Source organism: Anser brachyrhynchus (assembly GCF_964034855.1).
Source record: "Anser brachyrhynchus genome assembly, chromosome: Z".
Classification (NCBI taxonomy): Eukaryota; Metazoa; Chordata; class Aves; order Anseriformes; family Anatidae; genus Anser; species Anser brachyrhynchus.
This window is the reverse complement of record NC_137697.1, coordinates 6723759-6751268: the sequence shown is the minus strand read 5'-3', so window position 1 is coordinate 6751268 and position 27510 is coordinate 6723759. Positions and strand designations below refer to the sequence as shown.

Here is a 27510-nt window from a genome sequence, read left to right as displayed (position 1 = left end):
AGCAGGCTCGCACCGCTCTGGGATCTGGGACCACACTGTTGGCCAACTAGTTGGCTGCAAGAATTTTTGGAGACTAATGGCCTGGATTAATGGAAAGTTTTATGTGTCTGATTTCCACCGTTAGGTGCCTGTTATCCAGAATGCAGCCGTGGGAGCCTAACGCTGTCGGTACCTGTTGCTGTGTGCACTTGGTGCATGGTGTCTGTGGCCATGCCAAGCAGTTTGCCCTTGCCTCTCAGCTAATTCCCGTCATGGTCCATAGTCTAAATTTTCCCCAGGTATTTTCCTAGTGGGACTTGATCGATTTGGCATCCTCAGAGGAAGCCCACTGGGTTGTGCCTCATGCAGACAGAGCTGGAAGAGACGAATTCCCAGATGCATTCAGCATCTTTTACCCCACAGCAGGGAGAGCTTTTGCCCATGCAGGGAGGAGATCTGGCCTCACCCTGCTCCTCAGCCCAAGGAGACACAAACCCTTGTGTTTCACCAGCCACTCCCTGTGGCCAATTTCTTCTGCGGAGGACACCTCTCAGTATCTGTGGTTGAAGCTTTTCTGTTTCGTACAGAAAAATTCATTACTGTCTGCCAGAGAGACACTTTATGGGAATAAGTCTTTAGTCTTGTGGTTAAGGCTTTGGGATTCTATGAACTTTATGTGAAATTATGTTTAGCGGAAGAGCCTGAGAAGGATCCAATCCAGCAAACCCTACAACTGGAAATCAGGGTGTGCTTCTGGCAGTGGGAGGTGTAGTTTTGGGTCTCCTTAGGAAAGGAGGGGGTTGAACTCAAGTCCCTGCCACCTCTGGAGAGCAGACTATCTATCGTATTAAAGGAAGGAGGTGATGGCAACAATACCATCACGGGGTGATTGCACCATCAATTCCAAATCCAGCGTACGGTATTTCAAGGATCAAGAACAGAAAGTCAACTTGCTTGGTTATCCATGGGACACACTCTCCCCTGGATTTACAGGGGGCTGGGGGCAGCCCTAGACTGACCTCAGACCTTGCAGGAAGGAGGAAAAGCAGAAGCTGGAAAAGTAGGGGAAAGATATCTGGCATGTTGACATGCAGCCAATGATTTTTTAAAAAGTCAAGTAAGCAGTTCAGCTCTTGGAGTTGGAGCATTGCTAGATCCTATTGCACAGATGTGTTTAAACATCTTAATTAGAAATCTGTGGTAAAATTCCACAACTCTCCTATCAAGCTCTGTCAAAGTCATCTAAACCACAGATCTCCTAGAAACCACCCAAAATACCAGATGCAACATCCAACAGCGAACTTATGGGAATCTTGTTTCTAGCATTGTCTTTCTTTAAAATTTAGTCTCACTAATATTTGCACGCACATGGAAAAACATTATTTTTCAAGGGCCATTAAGATTTGGAGCTGTGGACGGAGAAAGCCAAGGTCAGTCTGGATCACGATCCTGGTTCAGTTAAAAGGTGAAATAGAAATTAGGCTAGTGAGTATAGCCAATCCCTGAGAGGATGTGAGTCAACATCAAAAACACATGGTTTGGCCCCACTGTATGTAACAGCCATTTTCTGGCCAGAAAATATCAAAGAGCAGTGAGCTAGACCAGAGCCTGGGTATTTTGGCACTCATAGTGTATGCCTTAAGTCCAGCTGACTCAGTGGGGAAACATGTGTAGATGCTTTCACAGCAGCTATGTGACTTTTTATTTTTTTTTGACTTACTAAATTATTTGTTGAAACAGCCTTGCTGGCTGGAACAAGTCAGTACCTTATTTACGAAACAGAAAAGAATACACTCCGAAATCATTTTCACAATGCTTGCTACTAAATGCATCTTTTAAATCCAGACTGGCCATTTGCAATATAACCTGAGGAGCTGTTCAGAGCAGGGGCTATACAGTAAGAAAAAGATCCCCCAAGTAGGATCTGGGCCAAAATTTTCATACAAGCTCTGGAGAGGAGATCAATTAATCTGCCACCCCCAAGGAGAAACACTTATTTGTTCTTCAGCTTGAATAAGTGTTCCTGCTGGGGAAAACTGGAAGAGATGAAGTGATCCTTGCCTGTTTGAGTCTCACCGATGACACCAAAAATATTCTCACAAAAAAATATATATTTTCCCCCAAAATATAATGTTCTCAGGATCTCACATTTGTGCTGTGCTGACCAAAGCTGGCCATGGGACCTCCTCATGCTGGTCCCTGGCCAATGCAGCTGTGATAGCCCCCAGCTGCTGAATTCCGTGCAAGGTGCTGTGACCCACGCAGCGGCCCTTTAGCTGCAGCAGTCCCACGCTTCAGGCTGAGGGGTCATTGGTAAGTGGAGTTTTTTCCCTGGAAAACCCAAGATGACAGCGCAAAGGGCCCACCCCCAAAGCAGTAGATATGCTGGAGCCCAGTTTTCTGTGTGAGCAGAAAGTAAGGAGTTCCACTCCTGTGAGCAAGCACATAAAGCTCACCCAGTGGGGCTTCTGTGAAGTGCTGAGCTCATCCAACCACAGATTTCAGGGGAGGTAGAGTGAATCTACCAAATTCCTGTGAGACTTGCATCACATTGCCTAATTTCTATATAGTGCAGTCATCTTGCCCTTGGAACTGCAATGCTTTCCAAAGCCCAAGTCACAAATGGATGATAAATCCTTCTATTCCTGTCATCACATTTTGTATCCCAGTCTGAAACATCAAGCCAGTGTTTCAGAAGTGCCACCAGGAACTGTCTTAGTGTTTCCAATGTTCTTTCCTCACTTTATCTTCCTTCAGAACTGTGCTGGTGCATCCAACCCAAAGCTGCAAGCAACACTGGCTGCCCTTTAAACTGCAGTTCTTCACTAATAAGTTCTTTCCCAAAAGAAATTTGCCCATTTACACTATGTATTGCAAGTGCATGGCTTTGTTATATTTTCAGTGCTTTACAAACGTTAGGCTTGCAATAAGGGCAGGAGGACATATATCAAATAATTACAGAAGCAAGTAGGAGCCTTGAGAACAGTCCAATGAAGGGAATTCCAAATAGCTAATTAAAAGCACTACCAGACAACAGGAGTCATCACGTATTTTAGTTAACGCAGCTCTTCTACGCACATGTTGCAGAATCCACTGAGCCAAGTTTATTCAGGGCAGCAACAAAGCTGACCCAGATCTGTCCTGGTATTGCTGAAATATCCTTTATCTGTTTGGCAGAGGAAAATTCCCAACTGCACATGCAGCCATTCACTATTAATAAACTTCTTTCCTCGCTGTAGACTGGTCTTCTGGCTTGTTGTCTCCCTTCAGCTGTCTCTGCAGAGACTAAGTATTTGCAGAATATTTTAAAATGTGTTTAATTATTAAATACATTCAATCTGGGCAAGCAGGATCTGATATTTAATGGGCAATGACATTTTAAACCACAGTATGCAATTCTCCTTGCATTCTCATTTGCTTGTGCCTTGTGTCTTTATGCAGAGCAGATGCAGACATCCATTGGGTTAAATGGTATGGTTACAGGGCCAGATCCACAAAGCATTTTGGTCTCTTATTGAAACCTATGAAAAGTTAGGGACTTGTGCAAGCAATTGGGAACTTAATATCTGAGAAAATGTTGGCCTGAGGAAGAACAGTAAACGAATAGAGGAAAATTCACATAACAAAAAATAGGTTTTCTGAGAAGATCCAAGCAGTTATTAGCCTTCAGTTTTTGGTAACTTGTTGCTGTATCTCTCCTGAATTTCTCCTGCCCTCCATTTGGGTAGACTTGCAGTATTTCCATGATGACTTGAAAGGTGAACAGCCTCATGGGAAATATCAAGGTTTCTAACATGGTACTAGCTCCGTGTCCCAGGGGAAAAAAAGTACTAGAAGGTATGAATGCCTTAAAATCAAAGGGTGCCATGTTTTTTACATAGTATCTCCCAAGCCTGGGCTACTTCCTAGGTATAAGATGCATGAAGTGTGGATCACTTCTAGGATCCCCCATCCAGGTTTCATGTTGTGTTTTACCTTATGAGGCAATTCATCTGCATGAAGCCACACTCCAGTAGCGTGCCCATACATATGAGCTGGGCTCATACTGGGTTCTTTTACTGTTATTGGGGAAAAATGGTTGTGTTGTTGTGTTGTTTTTTTTTCTCCACACATTGAGTTGTTTGACATAATGTGAAGTCCAATCCTAACAGTGGCTCCAGAACAGTGTTAGTATAAATGCAGATATTGATAAAGACTTTACATTTTCCTGAAGCACTTAAATTTGTCCACATTAAAGTTTAATCAAGAATGCAATTTATCCAGATGAATAATGGAGGCCTTACTGTGATTTTTGGTTTTGGCAGGTTGCTTTGCTACCAAATAATGCTGCTGATCTTAGCAAACACATCACTGGTGAAAAAGTGCTTGCATCTAACGCATATATCCCTGGCCCCCCAGGCCAGCCTGGCCAACAAGGTCCTCCAGGTAAGATACAGACCAGAGGGATGTGAGTGTGAAATAGTGCCATGAGTAAAAATAATAAGCCTCAGTCTTTCAGTAAGATAGGATTTCATGTGTTACATAATTTGATTGCTATGATTATATTTGCATTTGTAATAAATCGAAAAACTCTGCAGTCATTATTCAGTCAGCCTCTGCGAACTGTCTAACATCACTCCATTGTGTTTCTTAGTCTCAATGTATTTCTTGGCGTGCAAGCTGTGTTTGTCCTGTACATGTTAAAGTTCTCCCTCTCCCAGGGATATCTCACCTGCTTCAGATGTCATTTCCCATTTCTTAACTGTGTCTTAAACACTCTCCATTTCATTTCAGAAATACCTATTACTTTAGCTCACTGTCATTAGTAGAGCAGAAAATGTGCTTTCAGTTTGCGAAGGTTTGTGCCAACTGTTTTATTTTCCCTTGTCTTGTTCTGCAAGGATTCATTTCTTGGTTTTATGTTGTGTTCTAGATTCAAAGGAATCTGAAAAGAAAAGTAAAACTCCACTCACACCTTCTGCACTTTGTTAAGGTATAGACTGAAACAATGAGAAAAGCAATGAGTTCCTAAGGCTCTAGCTTAAGCCAGACACCCTGCAATCTGCAGCCAGTGATAGTAAAAGTTTTGCTAAATCCATTGATTGCAGATCTGATTTGGGGTTAGTGATAAATGTAATGAATTTTACTACTGTTCTGAGTTTCTGGAATACTCTTACAGAGGACTAGCTGGTATTTCATACCAGGTTTGATTTGCTACCTACTGAACTGCCCTCCATTTATCCCCACTTTTGCAGTCTTGCTTTGTTTTTTGAGTCTTTATCTCATTTTCTTGGAGGATGAGTATCTTCAGTCTTCAGTATAACATAAGTGCAAGGACAATGTGGTTAGAGATTCTGCGTCAGACTCTGAAATGTACATTGTGCCATCTTGCAATCTCTCTAACATAGGCCTGACTCTGCATTTCTTCCATCTGGTTTCCCCATGACTGAGCTGTCCAAGGTACTGTAGAATTCTCTGTTCTGCTTGAAAACCATCCCCGCTGACCTCTTCCCCTGCCCCACTGTTTGCAACAGGATGGCCGGGTCTTCAGGAGGAGTCTGAGAGGTTCATCGCTGAACTTGATTTTACTCCTTATGAATACCCTAGCTGTAAATATTCTGTCCTGCTGAACCATTTTTGCCATCCGCCTTTCATTTCCTGTGTCTTTCACGTGCCTTCAGTATGAAGAAAAGTGCTCCCCCCTCTAATTAAAAAGCACTTCAGCCAGTGACGCTTTAATGATCTTTATTTTGTGTAAATTCTGTTTCAGGTGCCTTATTTTGTGTTTTGCTTTTCATAGTGTTTCCCTTGATATAAACCTCTGCTTTGCTGCCTGGTACCTCGTAAAAACTAACATTCTTTGCTGAACCAGCAGAAGCTGAAAAGGGTATAAAGTGAAATGCAAGAACAGAGCCTTTCTTGCCCTAATACGTTGGCTGCTGTCCTGGGAAACAGAGAGGTGCAAAACACTGCTGAAAAGGGTTTGCTTCTGTGCCAGTCATGTAGATGGCTTTGACCCAACATTTCCATGAGTTTTCTGAGGCTTTCTTTTTATGAGATGTTTCTCAGATGTGATTTGTTCTTTCTCCCTTTTTTTCTTTGTGTGAAAATGAGGCTTTTCTGCTTTTCTTTTCACCCCTGGTCTGTGTCCCTAACTGCTTGGCAGTGGAGATCTTGGTTTCTTTGAACACACAATGTTTAATTGTTTCGTGAAGATCTCTTGTACCCACTGTGACAAGGAGTAATGTCTCAAATGACTGCTGTGTTGCTTGTGTTGCTGTGGATTTGTGGATTTGGGTGTGTTAAGGCAACAAGCCCATTGGGTGGTTCAAAAAATAGTCAGTCACCACTGCTTGTGCTGATGAAATGTCCTGAAGGCTTTCCCTGGCAGGTAACCTTTGCTGTCAATTGCAGGGGCTCCAGGACCGAAAGGGAGTCAAGGAGTTCCTGGGTCACCTGGACCTCCCGGACAGCCAGGCCCCCGTGGATCAATGGGACCCATGGGCCCATCTCCAGACATATCCCATATTAAGCAGGGCAGACGGGGCCCTGTGGTCAGTATTCTCACCTCCTGTCATGTGCTGCATGGTTGGCCTCAGCTCCACAACCTGTCATGTCCTTGTGAACGCTTTCTTTTCTGTTACAGGGCCCACCAGGAGCACCGGGGAGAGATGGCAGCAAGGTGAGGAGAGGTACTGTTTTCCGCAAGGCAGGCACATCTAGTCAATGCACTTGCAGTCACACCCTTTTACCTCCACATTTCCTTTGCTAAACTGAAAATGTCCCGTTGTCCTATCACCTCTTGCCTTTCTTCTCCAATTTTGTGCTTCCCATTCCTTAAGTCTTGCAAATAATAGCACTGCCAGGCTCTCAAGCAGCTTTCTTTCCTTTGGTGTGTTAGCCCATTTCATTAGACTGCTCTTTTGTGAATTTCTCCTCTTAACTGGTCTGTTTGTTACTGTCTAGGAGAAATATCAGAAGCACCAGACTCTGCTCCCACTAGAGCCAGTGGAAATTTCCTGTGTTCTTCCTGATATATTTGTTCCTACTTCATTTTCTTTTATTTTCTTTTCTTTTTCTGAGCAAGCAAAGTTAGCAAACGCTGATGATTCTAGATCCGTAGCCAGTGAGTCTGCAAAGGTAAACTGCTATTTCGGTTTCCTTTAGTCACAGCAAACTAACTGAGGTGGTATTGATTACAGGGGGAGCGAGGTGCACCAGGACCAAAGGGGATACCTGTAAGTATTGCTCTCAGCAAGCAATTCCACAGCAAAGTGATGTTGGCTACTAACAGGCCAGCCAAAAGAAAGAAAGAAAGAAAGAAACAAACAAAAACTTTCCTTTGTCAAAATCACAGTGAATGACACTTTACATGCCCAGAAAAGGTTATTGGAAAGAAAGAAATTACCCTTTTTCATCCAAGCTTCTTTCCTTCACACCTCCTCCCTCGCTGGATGCTACACCAAAGGCAGTAAGTGCCCCTCCACCCTATGGCAGTGGTGGGACACGCTCAGGAGGCAGAAGCATGAGAACCCATGCCGAGTGCTAGTTAGTGCGGTTCAGTCTCCCTACTAATGGGAGTATGATCTCTGAAACCTTTTAAAATCCTACCTCTCTTCTCTCTCTGGGACTTTGAGCAAATCACCAAGAGAAGGATGAGTATTTACAATCTGTTTTTAGGTGAAATTGATTAAAATGTTGTTTCTCATTGGTGGAATGGATTTTAGGAAGGTGTCCAGTGGGTGTTCTCAGTGTTAAATAGTGTACTTTACTGTGTGAAGACAGCTAAAAAGAAATGATGATTTTCTGAAATTAGATAAAACACAGGGTATATTCCCTACATCGTAATTACCAATAAATTTAGTAAGAGATCGACTGCAGTGGGGTTAATGTATTGAAAATTATCTTCCGGACATCAGCATTCCCCAGATAAATGTAATAAATATTAATAATTATAGATTAATTATTTTAAGAACGTCATTTCTATTATTTTAATATGAAGCAACACATGGAACCAAGATTTCTCTCCTCTGTTCCCATGAGGTGTTGAGACGCTTTCAGGAGGCAGATATAGCAAAGAATTGTTAAATAACAAAGAGCTGAGAATCTAGTAAATACAGGCTCTGTCTGCATTTGCCTTTTGAAGTGTTTCCTGATCAGGTTGATTTGAAAAGAGGCCTTTAATTTCTGGCAATAGTTATGATGAAGCAGTATTTTACTGAATTAGCCCTGCAAGGGCAGTTATATTGACGTGTTTGAAAACTGTAAGAGTAAAGTGGAATGTGATTAATGACCGTGCCTTGTGGCTGCAGGGCCCACCAGGTTCATTTGACTTCTTACTGCTGATGATGGCAGACATCAGGAATGACATCGCTGAGCTGCAAGAGAGAGTGTTCGGACACAGGACTCATTCATCAACAGAGGAGTTTCCATTACCTCAGGAATTTACAAACTATCATGACACAGTGGATTTTGGATCTGGAGAAGACTACAAACCGCGGACATCACCCAGAGACTCCAGGATACAGAAGGCAGCCCATCCTTAGCTATGCCTACTGACAAATAGACCCCCCTTTAGAGTTCTTCACTATAAAAATGCACTGACAATGTAAAATATATATATATATTATTTCTCAGTTTTCTCTTTGCTTTTCCCCAACCATGCTGCCTGTACTGTAACTTTCCCAGTTCATGGTGGCCTCCTTGCAGTAATTCCATACCGTCAAGCCTGCACCGTGCATTGTATCTAGACTATCAGGAAAACCTTCTCAGTGTATTGGGCTAGCAGGATTAAGGCATACACTAGTTAATGGGGCAGACCACAGCATCTCATCTGCCTACCTTTGGTTCTGTGTCCAAATGACCCAGTACCTAGATTTTGCAGGGGTAGGGGAGTAGCTGAACATCATCCCTGAAAGACATCAGAAATGGAAACCTAGGTACACGGTTACTTTATACATGTAAATGAATTATACCACTGAACTCAAGTCTCCAGGTAGTGTCCCCGGGTTTAGGAGAGTGTGAAAAGTGGATCTCTGTTTCACAGCAGAGGTCAGCTTTATGTGAATTGTCTCCTTCTTTATGCCCCACTTTGGCACAAAACATGATGAAGCAATGATATAAAGATACTGCTTGTTGATCTAGAAATGATTTGAGGGGATCTAGTGACCTTCTAAAAGGCATTCACAGAACTGGAACGCAGGAGTTACAGTGTATTTGGCTGGGTATAGGAGGAGTGGTAGGTGCAGGAGTGCACATGATGAAACATTTCAAGTGGTACGAGCATAGCTAAGTTGAGGTACTGCACATGGGATCCTGTACTTCTGAAGAGGGATAAAAGGGAGTACCCTTGTTTTTTACACTGGAAAATTGGATGCACAAAGTTAGACCATACCTCATGAATGATGTATGTTAACTTCTTTTTTTTTCTTTTTTTTTCTTTTTTTTTCTTTTTTTTTTTTCTTGGATTTCCACAGCTGGTGAGGACTTTGCCATGCTTAGAAGATAAAGGAGAATATTAAGCACAAAACTGCAGTGTTGTATCTGTGTAGCTGCTGTTTCTACCATATGTTTAGTACTGGGTTCTATCCATGTTACAAATGCAAAGAAAACCTTATTTTGCCATGTTCTCCATGGCTTGCATGTTCTAGTAAAATAAATACTAGTAAAAATATAAGCAGGCCCTTTTTGGATAATATGGAAAGGTTTGGATCCCTTTCCATATTCTCTGGGCCAAAAGATAGTTGGTGTAATCCCTACCACACCAGAACAGGTCATGTTGTATAAACAGCTGGCTGTCTAGACCTTTTATATCTTTTGTATATTATCTTAAGGGGATATGTTAATTCTTGTAATTGTTTCCCAACTCCTCACTATCAGTATGCCACAAGCAAGGGCATTAGCTTTAAGAACACTAATGTTCTTTATTCCTCTTCACGTTACACATACATCAGTATTTACAAAGCAATGACTAAGTCACTGGTAAAGCTTAGAAAAAATGATAGTGCTCTCACCCTATGATCTTTGGGCTTCTCCTCTGGAAGGAGCTCACCGAGCAGCTACAGATCCAAGTAATCTTGTGAATGAGGTAAAGGGGAAATCAGTGAGACTTGGGGAAGGAACTTGTGGCCAAAGGAAGGATGGTTTTATACAGAGCAGACCAAAAAGGAAAAAAAAAAAATCTCTAAGGCAGCAATCTGAGGCATGTATGTGTTATTTTCTTAATTTTAAACAGGCAACTATGTATAAACAATATAGTTCATGAATATGCAATAAGTACATTTGTCAAATTATGTATTTGTAATCCTTGCAAATTATGTAACTCTTGGCTGCGTTTACCACCACCACCCATGACCTGCTGAATCAGGTTGATTTCCACAACAGAACTAGCAGCTGCAGTTATTTGGACCATCAGACACTAAATGATAAGTTAAACAACTCGCTTCCTACATACGGACTGCATTTTATTGCCCTGTGCCCACAGGGAAAATGTGTTCTAAAAAAGGCACTTACTTGCGTTCTAAACTCTGCTTTTCCACAAGTACCAAATGAGAAGTTTCTACATTGAAAGCTTGACCATTGAATTCAGGGGAAGGCAACAATATCCTGCTTTGCATAAGTATTTAGGGAACTTCTTAGAGTGGATCAGAAAAGTAGATAAAATACATGCCTCACTCTGAGTGCAGGAAGCTGTCCTACAGACTTGCAAACATAAAATAGGGTGCATTTTTACATGCCTGTTTGAATGATGAGCTCAATAACTTCCCTTTCTGGAGTCTGCAAGTTTTTTCACAGCCCAGAGCTGTTTTTGTTTTCCAGCAGACATGTTTCCTCCATAAAAAGGTGAAGGAAAGAGCTCCTTGAATTTGTCCTTGTGCTTCACACTCCTCTTTCCACAGACTCCTTGCCCCAAAGTGCTGTTGGCTGAGTCCCGGCAGCGGTGAGAGGACAACATGGTAAGGCCAAATCCACCCCACAAGACACAGGAATTCCTCCAGCAGGGAGAGCCCCTCTGAGCACAGCTATCTGGGAATGTTCAGCCTTCTGTCTGCATCCGGCTAAGATCTTTGTGTAGACTTTTATAATTTTATTTCTCATTAATTGTATGATAGCTTTCATAACATATTGTATCAGAAACATTTCACTACAATTTCTAGAGAAATACACACAGACATTCAGATAGAAAAAAATGATGATTTCTTCAGCATACCCAAAGTTTTATAAAGCCAGACCAGAGGAGTCGTTTCCAATTTTGAGCCTGGTTACCAGAGAGAGGGAAGTCATTACCTTGTAAATTATTTATTACTCTGTGGCTCCAAAAATAACTACCCAAGAATCCAAAATAAGAATGTAGAAACATCTACATGTCTAGTCTTTACTAGGCTCATGCACATGACAACTTTTTTTCATATAAATACTATGTATAATTTTATTAGAAAGAAATATTATTTTGATGTTAAGACATCAAGTTATAAGCAGAAGGATAATAAAGAGTTTGTTATTTTATTAATATTGGAAATATATTTAATGGAAACATTTGCAAGAGTGTGTAGTGATGGGAAAATACTGGTTGTTAATAAGTTTAACAGAATCATAAAGCTTGGAAAATGTTCTTTCAACACTGTGCCAGGTACATACAGGATTAGTCTTTCTTGCAAAGCTGAAATACTGACACACAGAAATTGCTATATGGTCAGGGTAAACCAGGAAAAGGATTGGAAAAGTGATTGTAAATGGAATTACAATAATCCCTGGAGTTATTGTTGGCATCACAGCTTGAGTAACGTTCTTCCGAGAAGTATTTCAGAGTTAATATGTTAAGCCCCAGAGAAGCAACAAAAGATGAGGTGGGGTCCAAGAATTTGTTAATTTCACATTAAAATCCGTATGTTTGTTCCTATTACACATTCCAATAACCATACAGGCCATTTTATTTATATATGAAATACTAAAATATGTATAAAATGATTGTGATTTTATGATGTATTCGTAACAACAAAGCTATTTTTTCTTATGCTGTTGGTAGTTGCTTTTGTTACACATCCTTTCGCTTGCGGACGAAAACGTTGGGTGGAAGAAATGAGTGGGAGGAATTATGAAGCTGCAGTTTAGGATCTGTTTTGGAGCTGGCCTGTAGAGCCGGCCACGAGCAGGGATAAGGGGGCATGAGGTACTGCAGGATAGGGTGGGTTTGTGTGTGTGGAAATGGGGAAAAGGGGGATAAACGTGAGCGCTGTGCACGGCCTCTGCCTCCCAGCTCGGTCCTGTGAGGGCCGCGGGCGCCGCCAAGCGGAGCAGGCAACGCGGCCGCTCCCCTTCCTCCCCTCAGAGCCCACCCCCGCGGGCTGGGACGGGAGGCGGCGCCCCCGTTGCCTCACAGGCGGCGACGGAAAATGGCGGCGGGGGGGCGCGGAACTACAACTCCCGGCATGCCTCGCGCGGCCTTCCCCCCCGCCCCCATAGGGGCGCCATTACCGCTTTAGGCGCGCACCGCTAACCCGTCACAGGGGCGCGACGGCGAGGCGGGCGGGATGCGGCTGTCGGTGGCGGCGGCGATCTCTCACGGGCGCCTGTACCGGCGCCTGGGGTCGGGCCCCCGGTCCCGCGTCGACCTGCTGCGCAACCTGGTGACGGCGCTGGTGCGGCACGAGCGGCTCGAGGCGCCCTGGGCGCGCGCCGACGAGATGCGGGGCTACGCCGAGCGGGTGAGGGGACGGGACGGGGCTGGGGGGGCACACACCGGGCGTTACCGGGCGATAACGGGCGCTGCTTCCCCTCAGCTCATCGACTACGCCAAGCGGGGGGACACTGACGAGCGAGCCATGCGCATGGCGAATTTCTGGCTGACGGTAGGCACCCCCCTTCATCCCCTTCCCCCCCCGTTCCCCTCATCCTCTTCGTGTCCCCCCCGGTCCCTTCTGTGTCCCCCCCCAGTCCCAGAGCTGAACGTGCCTCCCCGCAGGAGAAGGACCTCATCCACAAGCTGTTCAAGGTGCTGGCGCCCCGCTTCCAGCCTCACCCCGGCAGCTACACCCGCCTGCTGCAGATCCCCAGCCGGGACGGCACGGACCGCGCCAAGATGGCAGTCATCGAGCTGAAGGGGAACCCCTACCCGCCGCTCATCCGCCCGCGCCGCGACAGCGAGAAGACGCTGCTCAACCAGCTGCTGAAGGGGTACAGGGAGGACAGCCGGCGGGAGGCAGCCCCGCGGCTGCCCGAGGGCACGCCGCTGTAGGCAGCCCCCTGTGCCCCAAGGGGCATCCCACAGATTTACGGGGATGGGGTTTGCCATAAGCTGCCCGCGCACTGTGCAGTGGGTTTGCCCTCTGGGAGGAGATGCCTCAGTGCTCTTCTGAAGCACGGGATCAAAAGATGTCCCAAGAGGTCGCAGGGCTTATTCCTAGCCTTAAATTGTCACAACAGCAGCACAAGCTTGAGGTTTACTTGCCCCTTCCTGTGCTTGCATACTCAGCAAGAGAAGGAAATCAAGCTGGGAGCCCTAATGATTGATATTCGCTGTGTAAATAAACTATTTAGAAAGTGAGTTTGCTTTTATTTGAATTATATTCCTCTGCACATGCATTAATCTTCCCCCAAAACTGAGTTTATTACATCTTCTGGTCCTACACACTGGGATAGTGTCTCCGCTGTGATAGAACTGAAGTTCTCTAGAAGCCAGTGTGCAGGCCTTCAGGGCTGCAAATACAGTGAAAAATCAGCCTGGTTGTACTGTTGCAGCAGAGCTGAACACAAATTAGGATGGTACCACTGAAACAAGTTTTAAAAGCAGCAGTACCAATGAGACTTGGGTTATAAGGCTGGCAACATGGACAGGAATAAGTTGATACTCTTGAGCTTGGTAAGACACCTCAGCTACAGAGTTGCAAGAAATCTCTGTATTGTTCTCTTAGAGCAAAAAAGAGATAGTGGCAGAACTTCTTCAGAGAATAATGCAAATGCAGATATGAAACTTAAAGTGCTGGCTTTACCTTTGATTCGTACTTGACAGTTGTAGCTGCAGCTTATGAGTGTAAAAAAAAAATACATTTTTCCAGAGACTGAACAAGACAGGTCATCAACTGTAAGGAGTGCAATTGCACTGCTCGCAGTTGATGACCTACGGTCTTGTTCAAACAGGTACTTTATCCTTAATGGACAATATGAACCAACTGCTGTTGCTGCATAACTTCTACATTATTAGAAGTCCATGTTGAGGCTTCAATACTTAATTCTTGAGAATAATAGCCTAGTGCTGCTGTCAGGTGGTCTTTCCTCTTAGTAAAGAACTTGAGTGCATTACCTGCAATCTGATGCCCCAAAATGATAACTGTAGCCCTGTGCAAATTTCCAGAGTGCTTTAGGAGCAGAGGTGCTGCCTGGGCATTTCAATGCAGTTTTGGTGTGATAAAGGTACTGCATACTTTGAAGGCAAAGGATAGCGTTTCACCTGTGTAGTCTCTTTGGATTCAGATTAGAAATGTGAACCCTGGTTGGTAAGCATCAGACTATGTTACCTATTACTTCATTTCAGTTAGTTCAGTAGATTAACTTTTGCATAGGATTGATGAGAAACAGAAGTAGGATTTTAAGCACTGAACTGTTTTCCCTTGATCTGCTCACCTGTCACTTTCTTAGAGAAAGAAGGGCAATAACTTTCAAACTATTTTGGTTGAAAACTGAAGGGTATGATTAAAAATATGTCAGGGGAGGAAGATTCTGTGGCCCTGTAGCACTAGGAGAAGTACTGTGTTATGCCTGTGTTATTGTTAGCCAAAACACCCTTTCTGATCAAAGGACTTATGAGCCAGAAGTAAGAGAAAGTAAACATACAAGTGTGAAAATGCTGATTTAGAAAGACAGGTAGATAAAAAAAACATTTAATGAGGGAAGGCAAATCAAGGTTTTTTCTAGTTGTCCTTAAGTTAAACATCAGGAGAAAAAGTACAGGAAAGCTAGAAGCTTCTAAGCTAAATTGGGGGAAAGGCTTAATACAGATTCTTAATACACAAATTCTGAATGTATATACACGTTTTTTTGCCATATCAGCTGACAAAGCATAATTTCACAGGCTTGGTGTGTAGTCCCTCTAAATGCAACTCTCCTACTATTATGTCCTTGACCATGTCCTAAAATTATGTAGCTTTCTATCAAGAGGGATGGTTGTCCTGCCAGTTTGTTCTCAGATGGGTCAGGCTTTCAGACGCCTGTTGAGAAAAATGAAGGGAAAGTACACTGTTAATATATGAGGTCCGTTATTATTCCCTTGCCTCCTGGCTGTCAGCCAGGTCTCCTCTATCAGCCTTATAACCACAGAACTGATGAAAATACCCGTGTCCATATGATTGTCCATAGGACTGTTCTACCCCCACTTCCTCTCCACCTCTGGAAGATAAAGGCCTACCTGACTGCAGCTTTGAGACTCTGATACCAGTCATTAATATCTTGCTGGTCGCCGGACATCAACAACAGTGTCTTGTGTGGGAAGGAAAGCTGAAAGACAAACAGAATTGACTTGTGCCTGGATGCTGATTTCTGCCATTTTTTGTCAGTAGTTAGGGAAGTTTAGCATTGATACTGGAGGAAGCCAGGGTCCAGATGGTACAGAGCAAGTGCCAGATGTCCAGCTACAAATGTCAGCGTGCTTTGACTTAATGAGGTGTTTGGAAGTCAGCAATGCCACTCCGCATATGCTGTCCATCCATTTTTCTGCCTTATTCCAAGCTGCCTCTAGAGGTCCTTCCACTACCACCAATGCAAATTCACAGTTTAACCGAGTTCTTTTCCATGGCTTGCAAGGAATGAGCCAACGCAGCCCCCCACGTGCTGCAACCTGGAAAGACCTGAACTTGAAATCCCCACCAATGGCGTTAGTCTCAGAGACCCTGCAGCCCCCAGGGAGTCGGATGCACGAGCAATGTCCATTGTGATAATACCACCACCTCTGTTTTCTCTGTTCTTCGGGATTTCCTGTAAGCTCATTCCACGATCACTAATGCTGTGTATTGCTCATCATGTGGCTGTAGGGCTATCCCCAAAACATGTTCTGATCACACCCTCCTCGCATGACCCATGTGGAACAAGCAGCAGCCCATACACAGTGCTCAGAAGGCCCACACCGAAGGGAAAAGGACAGCCTACATCACCCAAAAAAGAGAAGAGTTGCCCTAACTCGGACTAGCTCTTTGCATTTACCATTGTCACCACTTGTCGTCTCAGTCCTGCTGCTGCCGAGACAGCTAGAGACTTGCTTTGCAAGTCTGACCCCCTGATGCTGCTGCCAGGAATACTTACACTGAGGAGCCCTCCCTGGCTCTGTGTGTGGCCAAACACTTTATCCACCACGCACTGGTGAAGTGGGTAGACAGCCGTGCACGCAAATTTGTTCGAGTTTAGCAGGTGGAGTGGGTGGCAGGGTTTTGTTGCAACAAAAATATCAGAAAAAAGGAAGAACATCCTGCGCTTCAGTTCTTCTCCCTTGGAAGGCACCACCAAAAGCCAGCCTTCTCGGATATACCAGCGCCCTAAGCATGGAAGGAAAATAAAGACAGTTGTCAGACAATCATTGGCACAAAAAAAGGATGTAATACTACAAAAAAAGAATACAATGAGTTACCCTGAGGCTACCAGGCTCTATATCCATTCCAGCCACCAGAAGGCGCTAAGCGTCAACTGGAACCTGCTCATCAGCACCCACGACAAGCAGTGATCACCCAAAACTTTTAATATACAAGGAACAGACTAGAGTTCTTATAAAGCTAGTATGTCAATTAAGAGGATACTATTATACGCAGATCTGTTCAAAGAGAAACAAAAAAACACTCATGTTTTCAAAATGGTATGCATACCTTTAAGTTAACATAAACTGTTGGAAAACATACCATGAACAGCCTTAAATGGTGTCACCCAATTGCTTGTCATTAACAGCAAAACAGAAGTTAACCTAAACTTTGAACATTTATTATTCTTCCCCAGTTTTGTTTGCTTGCGCATGCTAATTAAAAAAAATCATTTCAAAGATCATCTAACTATATACAGTTCTGTAGTAAACAAATTACAGAATGGAGATTGCTGTAACGACAGACAGCAAAGCAGAGACAAAAAAGGGTATTAAATGGAAGGCTTGAATAGGCAACCTTATTAACCTTCTCTTATAGAATAGGGTCCAGTGTCACCTACCCATGAAATGACCTGCAATGAATTAAAAGGTAGAGAAATCAGCAGGAAAATGCTTAAAAAAATAATGAAAAACCTAGATGTAGGTGGTAATAAAAGAAAATGGCATCTACACAAAATGGAGTAATTAAAGCAATGCCTCCAACCCCAAGGATTATTGTACAAATGGCCATCAATTCACCGGAATCACAAAGACACCTGCTAGTAAGAAGATAATCTATAAAAATTCAAAGCCAGAATATGGTATCACCTGGTCTGGGAAACACTTCCCAGAAAACTTCAGCCATTTTTTTGTGCCATAGCATCTAGCTGAGCTAGTAAGTACATTTCACAGAACTGCACAATTTTAAGTATGGATTGTCATATCTGAGTATGCTACAGTTACAAAATATAGAGGCAAGTGAATTGCTGCTTCGCTTACTCCGCAGGAACTATGTCTCTTACCTGAAAAAGAAACTGAGGGAGAGGAAAGTGAGGTGAAGGGATCAGTCCAAATTTAAAAAACAAATGGAAGGAAGGAGTAAGCAGTGTGGGACTGGGAACCGTTTCCTTCAGACTAAGTAAACTGTGATCAAATTTGCTACCATACAGATTGAGCTGGACTGTCCTGGAAGTCTTGGGATATGGATCCACTTTCAGGATTCCCTGGGACACATAGTTTAGAAAATTCTTGTGAAAGAAGGGCATGGAAGCATCCCTAGGGAAGCTAGGGATGGCAGAACAGTGTGCTATGTTAAAAGGTGATTCTAGTTAAGATAGTTTTTGCCCTACGTATGGAAGGCAGCAAGAAGAGCAGGGTCTCCTTACATTGGGAGCATCAGACCTCAGTGATACCTGACTCCAAAACTCCAAACAAGCGTTTTGATTTTTCATCTCTTCCCTCCTAGTAATAGGATGCAATCTTCAAAGTTCTGTAAAAGCTAGTTTGTTTCTGCAAAAGGGAAGTTGTTGAGCTGGCTCAAAACTAGCAATACCCAGTTGCCTCTGACAACTCCTCTCCTCCCCCATTCCCAAACGCACCTATTTTACTCCAGCTAATGGAAAACATAACAATCACAGTTCTCTGTCCTAGATAATGGTAAGTTGTCTATAGACCCTTAGTATTAGTTTTAGTACATCTCTCAGAATATATGGAGACAAAAAAAGTAGATCTTAAGCTTTCTAGCAATGTCCATTTCTGGTCTAGCTATACTGTTTTTTGCATTTGTTTTTCCCTTGGGCTTATCTTATTAATTCTGTTACCCAAGATAATTGATTTACGTTTTTACTTATGTACTATCCGGATGTGTCCAGGCACCCCCACACACGCACGATGCTTAGTATAAGCAGAGCACACCTGTGTTAGCTCTCTTTCAGCTAGCATCACCAAAAGGATTCTAAGCAGAACTAGAAACAGAATTGTAAATCAATTTGTGTATTGACTTAACATCTTGAAGAATGATAATCTGTGATAGCCTTTTTTTCTACTTTCACCCCAAAATCCACATGTAGAAAGTAAAAAGTACAACCAAATTCACAGATACCTGGAGGTGCATCTTAGAAACCTTTACACACCATGACTTCAGTGCTCCAATTGCCGCATTGTTTCTAGATGACCTCTGCAACAGCTGTGTTTATTGAGGGTGTGCAGGCATGGGTGAAGCCTAAAGTGGCCATTTCGTAACTGTCCAGACCAGACGTATTTCTCATAATGTTCGTATGTAGCTTGGAGCACCTCCCACCAGCCCAGGTTGCCCAAAGCCCCACCCAGCCTGGCCTCGAGCACTGCCAGGGATGGGGCAGCCACAGCTTCTCTGGGCAGCCTGTGCCAGTGTCTCACTGCCCTCTGAGTAAAGAATTTCCTCCTAACATCTAATCTAGACCTACTGTCTTTTAGTTTAAAGCCATTCCCCCTTGTCCTATCACCCAACCCCCTGACAAAGAGTCCCCCCCCAGCTGTCCTGCACCCCCCTTTAGGCACTGGCAGGCCGCTGTAAGGTTTCCCCGGAGCCTTCTCTCCTCCAGGCTGAACACCCCCAGCTCCCTCAGCCCATCCCCACAGCAGAGGTGCTCCAGCCCTCTGAGCATCCTCGTGGCCTCTGGATCTGCTCCAACAGCTCCGTGTCCTTCTTGTGCTGGGGGTCCCAGAACTGGGTGCAGGGCTCCAGGTGGGGTCCCACGAGAGCAGAGCAGAGGGGGACAATCCTCTCCCTCACCCTGCTGCCCATGCTGCTTTTGGTGCAGCCCAGGACACGGTTGGCTTGCTGGGCTGCAAGTGCACATTGACAGCTTATGTCCAGCTTCTCAACAACCAACACACCCAAGTCCTTTTCCTTGGAGCTGTTCTCAATGCATTCTCCTACCAGACTGTGTTTGTGCTTGGGATTGCCCTGACCCAAGTGCGGGACCGTGCACTTGACCTTGTTAAAATTCACGAGGTTGAGGATGCTCTGGGCTTGGAGAGTACCCAGTCAAATAGGAGATCCTAAAGAAACCTCATTATCCAATCAGATGAACTGACATGCCAATGACTGTGACTTTATATATCTCAACTATCAGCACAAATACTCTGATTTCTGCCACGGCTTAACCCTTTTGGTAAGAGATGTTTCCTTTCATGTATAGGGTGTGAGCAGAAGTCTAGGGAATTCGCAACTCAAAATTAAAACAAAACCAAAAACAACATATTCCTCAGGAACTGAGATGAAGGCAAGCCTACCGCCAGATGAAGGCAAGCCTATCTCCAGTTATTTCAGCTGAGATGAAGGCAAGCCTATCTCCAGTTAACTTAGCTGAGCAGAAGGAAAGCAGAGATGTCTATAAGACCCACCTGGAGTCAACACCTGGGTCTTCTGTCCTTTGAGGAGCTTCTGAACACGAAGTAGCTGCAGTGAGTTCTCTCTCTTACGAACAATGTCCTGGACCCATTGAGACACCTCAGAAGCAGATTTCACAGTCTCTGAAACAACAGCAGGTTATCACAAATGAGCATGCACTACTGCTCATCTAACTCGCCGTGAAAAGATAAGATGAAAATAGGAAGCAAATCTTTTAGAACAAGTATCAATTAACAAGTTTATTCATTAATTTCAGCAAGAGATTGCAATAGATGACCAATCCAATAAGTTTCCGAATCAGTCACTCTACATTGCTATTCCCTCTGTGTTCTCAGGGGTATCTTTTGAGCAAGATGGTGAAGGAAAATAGTAATGCACTAGAAACCCCGATAGATAAAGATTTTTCTTCCTGTAGAAACAGAAAAAATATGCAAATTGAAGTGCCAGCAAGGAAGCTAACACTGATCAAAATGCCAGCATTCACTGGAGAAATTAAAGCAGTAGCATTTACAGACAAAATCATACTTGCAAGTTTCTGGTACTCAGCACTGTCTGGGCTGGTGTTCTCCAGCAGGTCTCTGAGGAAATGCTTGTACCTGAGAGAGAAAGAGCAGTTTCATTTCACAAAGACACACCAGGAACAGCAGCATCTCCTATTAGTGACAAAATGACAAATACTCCATCAGGAAATCCAGTACACACCTTTAAGTGTAACCAAGCAGCTTTTGCTAACATTTCTTTGATCACATTCATTTTATCTTCAGATTTGTCAATTATATTATACCACATATTTTATACATTTGCAAGCCTTTGGCATTTCCTGGGGAGCTGGTAAGAACAACCTCACATATTCCTTAAGTTCATGAGACTCTAGAAGACTTCAACATTCACATAACGTCTTCAGTAAAAGACAAATTGAACTCTTTGAACTATTGTGTGGTGTGTTTTTTTTTTTTTTTGTCTGAATGGAAGCATTCATACCATATGTTCTCTGCCCACACAAGAAAATAAAGGCATTTCAATAACTACCGGGAGACGCCTTTTTTATTTTTTCCTCTCCAGTCGTTACCAGAAAGGATCAGATCTCTGCAAATGCTTTCTCCCAATAAAGCAAAACTATTTTCAGTCTGAAATGACAGAAGAAATACCACATGGAACAGATGCATAAAATGGCAGAAGTCTTATGACCCGCAGTATACGTAACAGAGTTCTGATGAAACTTGAATATGAAAGAGCTAATTAATGAAAAAAATTAAACCTTCTGTTAAAAAGCCACCATTTTTCCAAACCGTTGGATAGCAACAAATATACTGCTGTTTTATGTATTCAAAGGAATGATCCAAAGAATTACAGTAATAAAGAGAGCTTACATTTGTATCTGCCAAGCTGATTAAAAACATTGAATAAAGCTATCTGAAAAACTGCACTATGCTCATCCCCAGTTATTTTCAAAGAAGCAAGGCTCTCAATCTCTTAATGGTGCTTTAGCACGAATAAGGCCATGATTAGAGAGCAGTTACTTGACTTACAGCAGCAGCATCCGGGTTCCCAACAAACTACCCAGGCTCTGTATTACCCTCATACCCTCCCCAAAAAAGGTAGCCACTGAGTGCATGCAGCACTCTCCTCATGCAGTCAGCCTGCCTCTTCAAAGGACGCTTCAAGCAGAATGCAGCAATCCAGACTGGATCTGTCCAGGCTCAGACAGCTGTGACATGCACCAAATATGAGGAAAGCATGCAGTCAGACCCGATAACCATACATGGGGGTAAGTTCCCCTGACTTCATTAATCTTATCTCTCTCTAAAATCAACCATCCACAAGAAGAGTCACAATGCTCCACATCAGCAATGTGCACAAAAGCAAAGCAAGACCTTCTCTAGCTGAAAGCAGCACTTCTGCAGCGCTTCAGACAACCTGCTTTTGTTTAGGTCCCAACTTCAGTCACTTATTGAGATGCCAGACAGCCTTCACTTGAATTCTACCTGAGAACTAGTTGAAGATCTTACGAGCTTAAGAGCCAGAGCTAAACACAGCTACCTCTCTGCATCATTTTCCATCCACATACACTGATTCCACTTTACAAGCACATCTTCAGGACTGTTTCACTGCAATCTATATGCTCCAATTTGGAGATATATGCTATTAACAACATACTATTATCTGCCTTTTTCCCTTCTCATACTAACACCTTGAATTACTTGCTTACTGGTGCAACCTCTGCAGAGGCAAAGGAAGCAAATCCTCTAGCTTCTTTCCTTGAAACTGAGGTCGAGTCTCTTGGAGCTTCTTAAAGCGTCGAAATGACTTATTTCTCCTCAACTGCTCCTGTGTGCAGCAGAAAAGGTATATTGCTTTGAGAGTACAGGAATAAACATGCATTCTAGTTTGCACTAGAGCTTAGAAAACAGAACCTCAGTACTAAGCACAAGCATCAACAAGGTTTTGTGGCCATGGACAAGCCATTTCCTTTTTTCTAACAACCATTTCCCAATGGGTAATTTAAATTATATCCCCTCTTCATATATGCACAGAAGTATAAAACTAGTATACTCAGCATATGGAAAGAAAGAACAAGAAAGGTTTACTCAGGAGAAAAACAAGCCCACTTGTGGCTTTTGCCATTCATTTCAAGACAAAGCACTACAGTCCCACACTCTTATCACTTAAAGACAAGTATCCAAAATGGCTTCTTTTATCTTGGGATGTGAGTATGTATGCTTACAAGCAGAACAGAACAGAAATATCCTAGTACACCCTGCAGCTGGAAACATGCACTGACAAGAACCTCAAGTCAGGTGGTTTAAACTCCAGATACAGCTTTCAGGACTTTGAAATAAAGATACATCTTTCTGAAATTTCTTGGGAGATAGACTATATGTGGAAAGGTAAGTGGGAGGGAAAACAATTTCATCTGCTGTAGAAAAAAAAATGGGAAGAAAAAAGGAAATCCCACCATTATGATACACTTGGTGGTAGTGGGAAATACTGGGAGACCTGATAACTCTCCAGAACGAGACCACTGTCCCATAGTGTTACCACTGCAAACTCTCCAGGCTTGCCAGCCAGGGAAGAGTGGGAATTTAAACAGAACTCTTTGAGAAAGCTCTGCTTAGTGTGTGTAAACGCACACTCACACACGAAACATGCTCCAAAAATTTGAAGCTCTATATAAAGAGAGAGGTTCTCACTACTCTATTATGGCTAAAAGACTGAGAGAACAGCAGCAGCCCGGAAAAAGAAAGACAACTGACCACTCCGGACACATAATTAAGTAAAAGGGAAGGATGTAGTTGTTTCAAAGAATTGAGAAACGGAAGAGAAATCAGGAAGAGTAAAGGAGATATTTACCTTCAAGGTTTTATTTGCCTGTTCCAAGTTCTCAGCATAGTGGCCATAAAGCTCCAATTTCTGACAGAAATTTTCCAATCCCAGCCCTAAATTTCCTCTCTCCAGGTGAAGCGACAGAACCCTGTGCACAAGGAAGAAAGATAGGTAGGCATGGGTACATTATTGATACAATTTTCCCAGCTCCCTTTGGTCCACTCCTATGCTGGCCTTCATTTGTCAGTCTCCACCTCACATCCAGTTTGTTCAGAATATCTGCTTAGTGGCCAGAGTGAGCTACAGAAAACAACCTGTAAAAATACCATACAGCAGTCTTACTGCGTTTAAACCACTACCCAGAGAACAGTGGGGTATCCAGATAAGTGGATACAGATCAGCAGTTTCCTGTGTATTTCTGCAAGTGCCAGCAAGGCTTGCAGTGTTAGAAGCGAATGCCTGTCTCACAAGATGCTAGCTTTATTCCCTGAAGTCTTACTTTCTCATTCTCTCCATATCATTACAAGAGTAATTGCATCAGACTGTTCACTTACTGGCTGGCCGAATATATGGATTCCAGGGGTCCAAATATGGTTTCAATTACAGCAGTTTTAAGCGTCCCTTTGGCCTTTAAAATTGTCACAAAGAACTACGAAGGAAAGAGAGAGAATTTCAAACAGCTAAGATTCACAGGTCACTCAAAGGTCATTCTTAGCACACTGCGGAAGAAAGAAGTTGCAGCCTAGCCTCTCGAGCTCCAAAGGATATCAGGTATCATGGGCACCCACCTAAAATTCCTATCACCAGATGTAAGCCATCTTGTTAACTTTGACCATAACTGTAAACACATGGAGCAGCACTACATTGACTGAGTCTATTTCAGTATTCCTAGATGCAGCTGTTTTTAACCACCTGGTTTGTAATCTATCTTTGTCTCCGCTGTGCTCCTATGTTTCATACATCGCAGGCATCTTAAGCCAAGTCCCCTGTACAATCAAAACTTAAAAACGTGTGACTGGGTAAGGACCAAAGCCAAGGGGATGGAAAACACAAGCTATCTGATGTTGCAGAGGAAGTAAAAGACAGAGGGAAAAAAAAAAAAAAACCACCACCTTTCAGCCTCAGCAATGTGAAAATGTGAAGAGCTGGGACTTGTCCCTTGCTGTAGAGATGCATCAAAGTCCCGCTCTGTGACCCTTCCCTATGACACCAGAAATACGTATGTGCTGTCTGAAGGTACCCACATATCAGAAAGGCCCAGATACTCACTGTGACCACCAAATCCAGCTGCTCAAGGTATTTGTGCTCAGTTTCCAGCAGCTCCTTGGCTGTCCGGCTGCGTTTTCTCTCCCAGCGAGCCCTCTGCTCTTCCACAGTGTTTGCTCCAGCCATAAGTAGCAGGGGTGAGCCACTCATGGTAGTCTCAGAGCTGATAAACAGAAAGATAACCACTCCTGAGAGCCAAGAGAGATGGACACACAACAAACATGCAACCTAGGCCATAGGGTAGGATTCTGAGCTCTGTGCTTTACTGTGGAAGGAGGGAAGCCAGTTACCAGTAACAGCCATTAACAGTTTCCTTGTACATTTCTATTTGTGCTACAGCAGCCCCCATCAACCAGAGGAACAGTGACAGTCAGACCAGACTGCAAAAGCAAGATAAGTAGTACAATTCCACCCGCTTTCCTCACCCACAAGCCACTGCTTCCTGTGCTTCATCCAACTCTTCATGTGAAATTCTCAATAAACCCACGGAAGTTGGTGGGTGGAAGATGTACTGTGCATAGGAGCAGAAAACAGCCCTAAAATGTTTGTTGGGGGAGGAGGAGAAATGGAGGGAAAGCACAGAAAGGGGGGAGTGTAGAGTGAAAGCACACTCTTGTTCATTTTCCCCTGGAGGATCCCCCAAAAAGTGAGTGGCTTGCATTGTTATTTTCCAACAGCAGTTTGTGGTTTCAGAGATTAGCATCTGCTGTGAATCACACCATCCACAACTGGCTTCGCTGCTGCTCTTCTCTTCTGCAAGAGTATCGCAGCTACATTAAACAGAGAAACAGCTTCTTTTATCACCCTCTCTCAGAGAAAGAAGCATGCACTACCAGAGCATTGCTTAAATCTTCCTCTTTCTTTTGATGAAAAGGCAGAGCAGCCTGTTGCACACTTACCACAGCATGAAGTCTGTGGTTTCTGAGGAAGTTTGCCTCCCTGTATTGAGCTACCTTCACAAGAGTTCAGGCTCACACACATTCAAGCTGCACTAGCACAGAAAGGTAAGTTGTCTGTGAGAAGTGAATCTGTCAAATACAGTCTTCCAGTGACACTTCAGATACCTGAATCAATAAAACAAAAGTTTTGCACAAAAACGGTATGGAGTCTCATTTAATATGTTCGCAAAAGTCCAGATAGCTGAGGGACATGCAATATTTTATAGTAGCAAGAATTTCTCCAGAGGTTTATTCTCACATTTGTTCAGAAAACAACCACAAGCCTATCTGTGGCCAGGTCTTTGTCAAGACCAGACACTGCTAGTAGCCGGAGAGATAGCACTAAGCTACAGCTTAGCATTAGCAGGCCGCTGCAAAGTACTCACAAAAAAAACAGGCTAAGATGCTACCATTCAAAGAGTATTTTTAGCTAGTGTAAATTGCAGTCCCGACTGTGAAGTGTTTACCTTTTGCAGCCCACTTCCTTAAAAAAAAGAAACAAAAAAGAAACAAATCCACACCACGCTTGACCATCTCTCAACTTTAATATATTAAATTCCGACTCTTTCAAGTCTATTGGGTGAGAGTTGTCTGGAACCTCCGCGTAGACTAGAAAATACTTCACATACAAGTAATCTAAGCACATCAGCTTGCTTCTTTCTTCTCAAACTCAGAATAGAAACTATTGAATAGCTTTTTTATAGAATTAACTACTTCATGATGCTCTGCTAACAATCAGTGACGTTTCTAACTTTACTATTTATAACATCCTCAAAACAAATCTCTCTTTGTTATCTCACACTAGCCACTCTATATTTCTCTGAAGTGTTAGCAGCCTAGTGGGTCAGATGCATGGGCCACAAGGTCCTTGCATCCTGTCTCCAAGGACAGTGACGTTCCCAGGTGCTTGTGCTCCACAAGCACCATTTCCTTACTGCTGCATCTCCACCAGCTAGAAACCTGTGGGTTTTTTTTTTGTTGTTGTTGCTGTTTTGTTTTTTAACCTCTGAAAAAGATTGAGGAGTCCTGGCAGACCATCTTGCAATTAGGACTAATTGCAAGGCCCACGAGCTGCAGAGCAGAGCATTCCTCATGCAGCTCACAGGATCCCTTAATTTAGACTCCTTCTGTAGATCACAGTGAGCTCGTGCCTGCATGCAGCCCCTCCTCAGGCCGCTCCGGAACCTCTTACAGAGCCCCTTTGTATCTGGACTCCCTCCCTCCAAGGGCGTGGGAAGCTGCAGGACTGTGCTACCAACCTCTTCCTGGCCCAGCCAGGGCACCGCCAGGGTGAGATGCTCGAGCCTTCGCCCTGCCACATGCCCACTACCACTGGGCAGTGTCCATCTCAGACACCTTCAGGGCACCCAAGGGCGCGTTGCTCCACACCCTCAGACACCTTTGTGGCACCCAAGGATTCCTCACCCTCCTCCAGCTCTCTATTTTCACAGGTTTTGACCTGCTCGTGGTCACCTCCTTCCTTCTGCTCCCCAAGAAGGACAACTCCGCAAGACTGGAAGAGGCTGCGGGAAGGCACCCTCTTGAAGAAGCCTTGCGCTTCTCCAGCCCCACCACCCCGCACCTTCATCACTTTCTGCAGACTAACAGCCCTGGGCATGCCCCCAGCGTGGCAGCACAGGTTACTCTTATCTCCACTCTCCTTCTGCTCTCAGTTTGGAGCTGAAGCCCCCATTTTGACACCAGGGCAGGGCGATCTTACAGCCGAGCTGCTGTCAGCCGAGGGCTGACAGAGCCCTCCCCAGCCCCTCAGGCTGGCTGGGGGGGGACACTTTTGTCCCCCCAGCTCGCCCCACAGACCCCCGGGGGCTCACCCCACACACCCTCGGGCTCTCCCCACAGCACCCCCGGGGGCCCTCGGCGCCCCCATCCCCTCAGCGAGACCCCGCGGCCGCCTGATGCCGGCCCCCGTCCCCCCTCGCCTCACGCGGCGCTGCCACCCGTTACCTACCGCGGCCCCACAGCCGCCGCCCCGCGTTCAAATGGCGGCCCCGCCTCGCAGGGCGGCCCCGGGGCGG

The 27510-nt window shown here is 44.1% G+C and overlaps 3 protein-coding genes across 8 annotated transcripts in view; 2 read left to right on the top strand and 1 right to left on the bottom strand.

Moving 5' to 3' along the window:
• CCBE1 (collagen and calcium binding EGF domains 1) overlaps positions 1-11971 on the top strand; it is a 95795-nt gene extending 83824 nt beyond the window's left edge. Inside the window, exons 7-11 of one of the 2 annotated variants that reach the window (XM_080572738.1) lie at positions 4284-4404; positions 6373-6512; positions 6605-6650; positions 7161-7196; positions 8271-11971. In XM_080572738.1, the coding sequence (XP_080428864.1) occupies positions 4284-4404; positions 6373-6512; positions 6605-6650; positions 7161-7196; positions 8271-8290 (363 nt within the window). In that variant the 3' untranslated portion in view covers positions 8291-11971. The remainder of the gene's footprint in view (positions 1-4283; positions 4405-6372; positions 6513-6604; positions 6651-7160; positions 7197-8270) is intronic. The other variant, XM_080572737.1, reaches the window with a different exon arrangement.
• Positions 11972-12441: 470 nt separating this feature from the next.
• MRPL17 (mitochondrial ribosomal protein L17) lies at positions 12442-13501 on the top strand. The gene is made up of 3 exons (XM_080572753.1): positions 12442-12662; positions 12738-12806; positions 12920-13501. Exons 1-3 carry the CDS (start codon positions 12489-12491, stop codon positions 13190-13192), a joined length of 516 nt encoding a protein of 171 aa, XP_080428879.1. The 5' UTR covers positions 12442-12488; the 3' UTR covers positions 13193-13501.
• An 85-nt stretch (positions 13502-13586) lies between these two features.
• Positions 13587-27456, bottom strand: ARHGEF39 (Rho guanine nucleotide exchange factor 39; the record flags this gene model as incomplete). Of its 5 annotated transcripts, none has more annotated exons than XM_080572752.1 (10): positions 27444-27456; positions 24540-24699; positions 23825-23919; positions 23298-23418; positions 22156-22274; positions 20472-20542; positions 19940-20068; positions 16249-16478; positions 15359-15447; positions 13587-15161 (listed from the first exon to the last, which is right to left on the bottom strand). In XM_080572752.1, the coding sequence occupies exons 2-10, from the start codon at positions 24684-24686 to the stop codon at positions 15146-15148; spliced, it is 1017 nt and encodes a 338-aa protein (XP_080428878.1). In that variant the 5' UTR covers positions 24687-24699; positions 27444-27456. The 5 variants fall into 5 exon arrangements, with proteins under 5 accessions (XP_080428878.1, XP_080428877.1, XP_080428874.1 ...); XM_080572751.1 differs by lacking the exon at positions 27444-27456 and adding an exon at positions 26900-27394; XM_080572748.1 differs by lacking the exon at positions 27444-27456 and adding an exon at positions 26734-26876.
• Between the last annotated feature and the right edge of the window lie 54 nt (positions 27457-27510).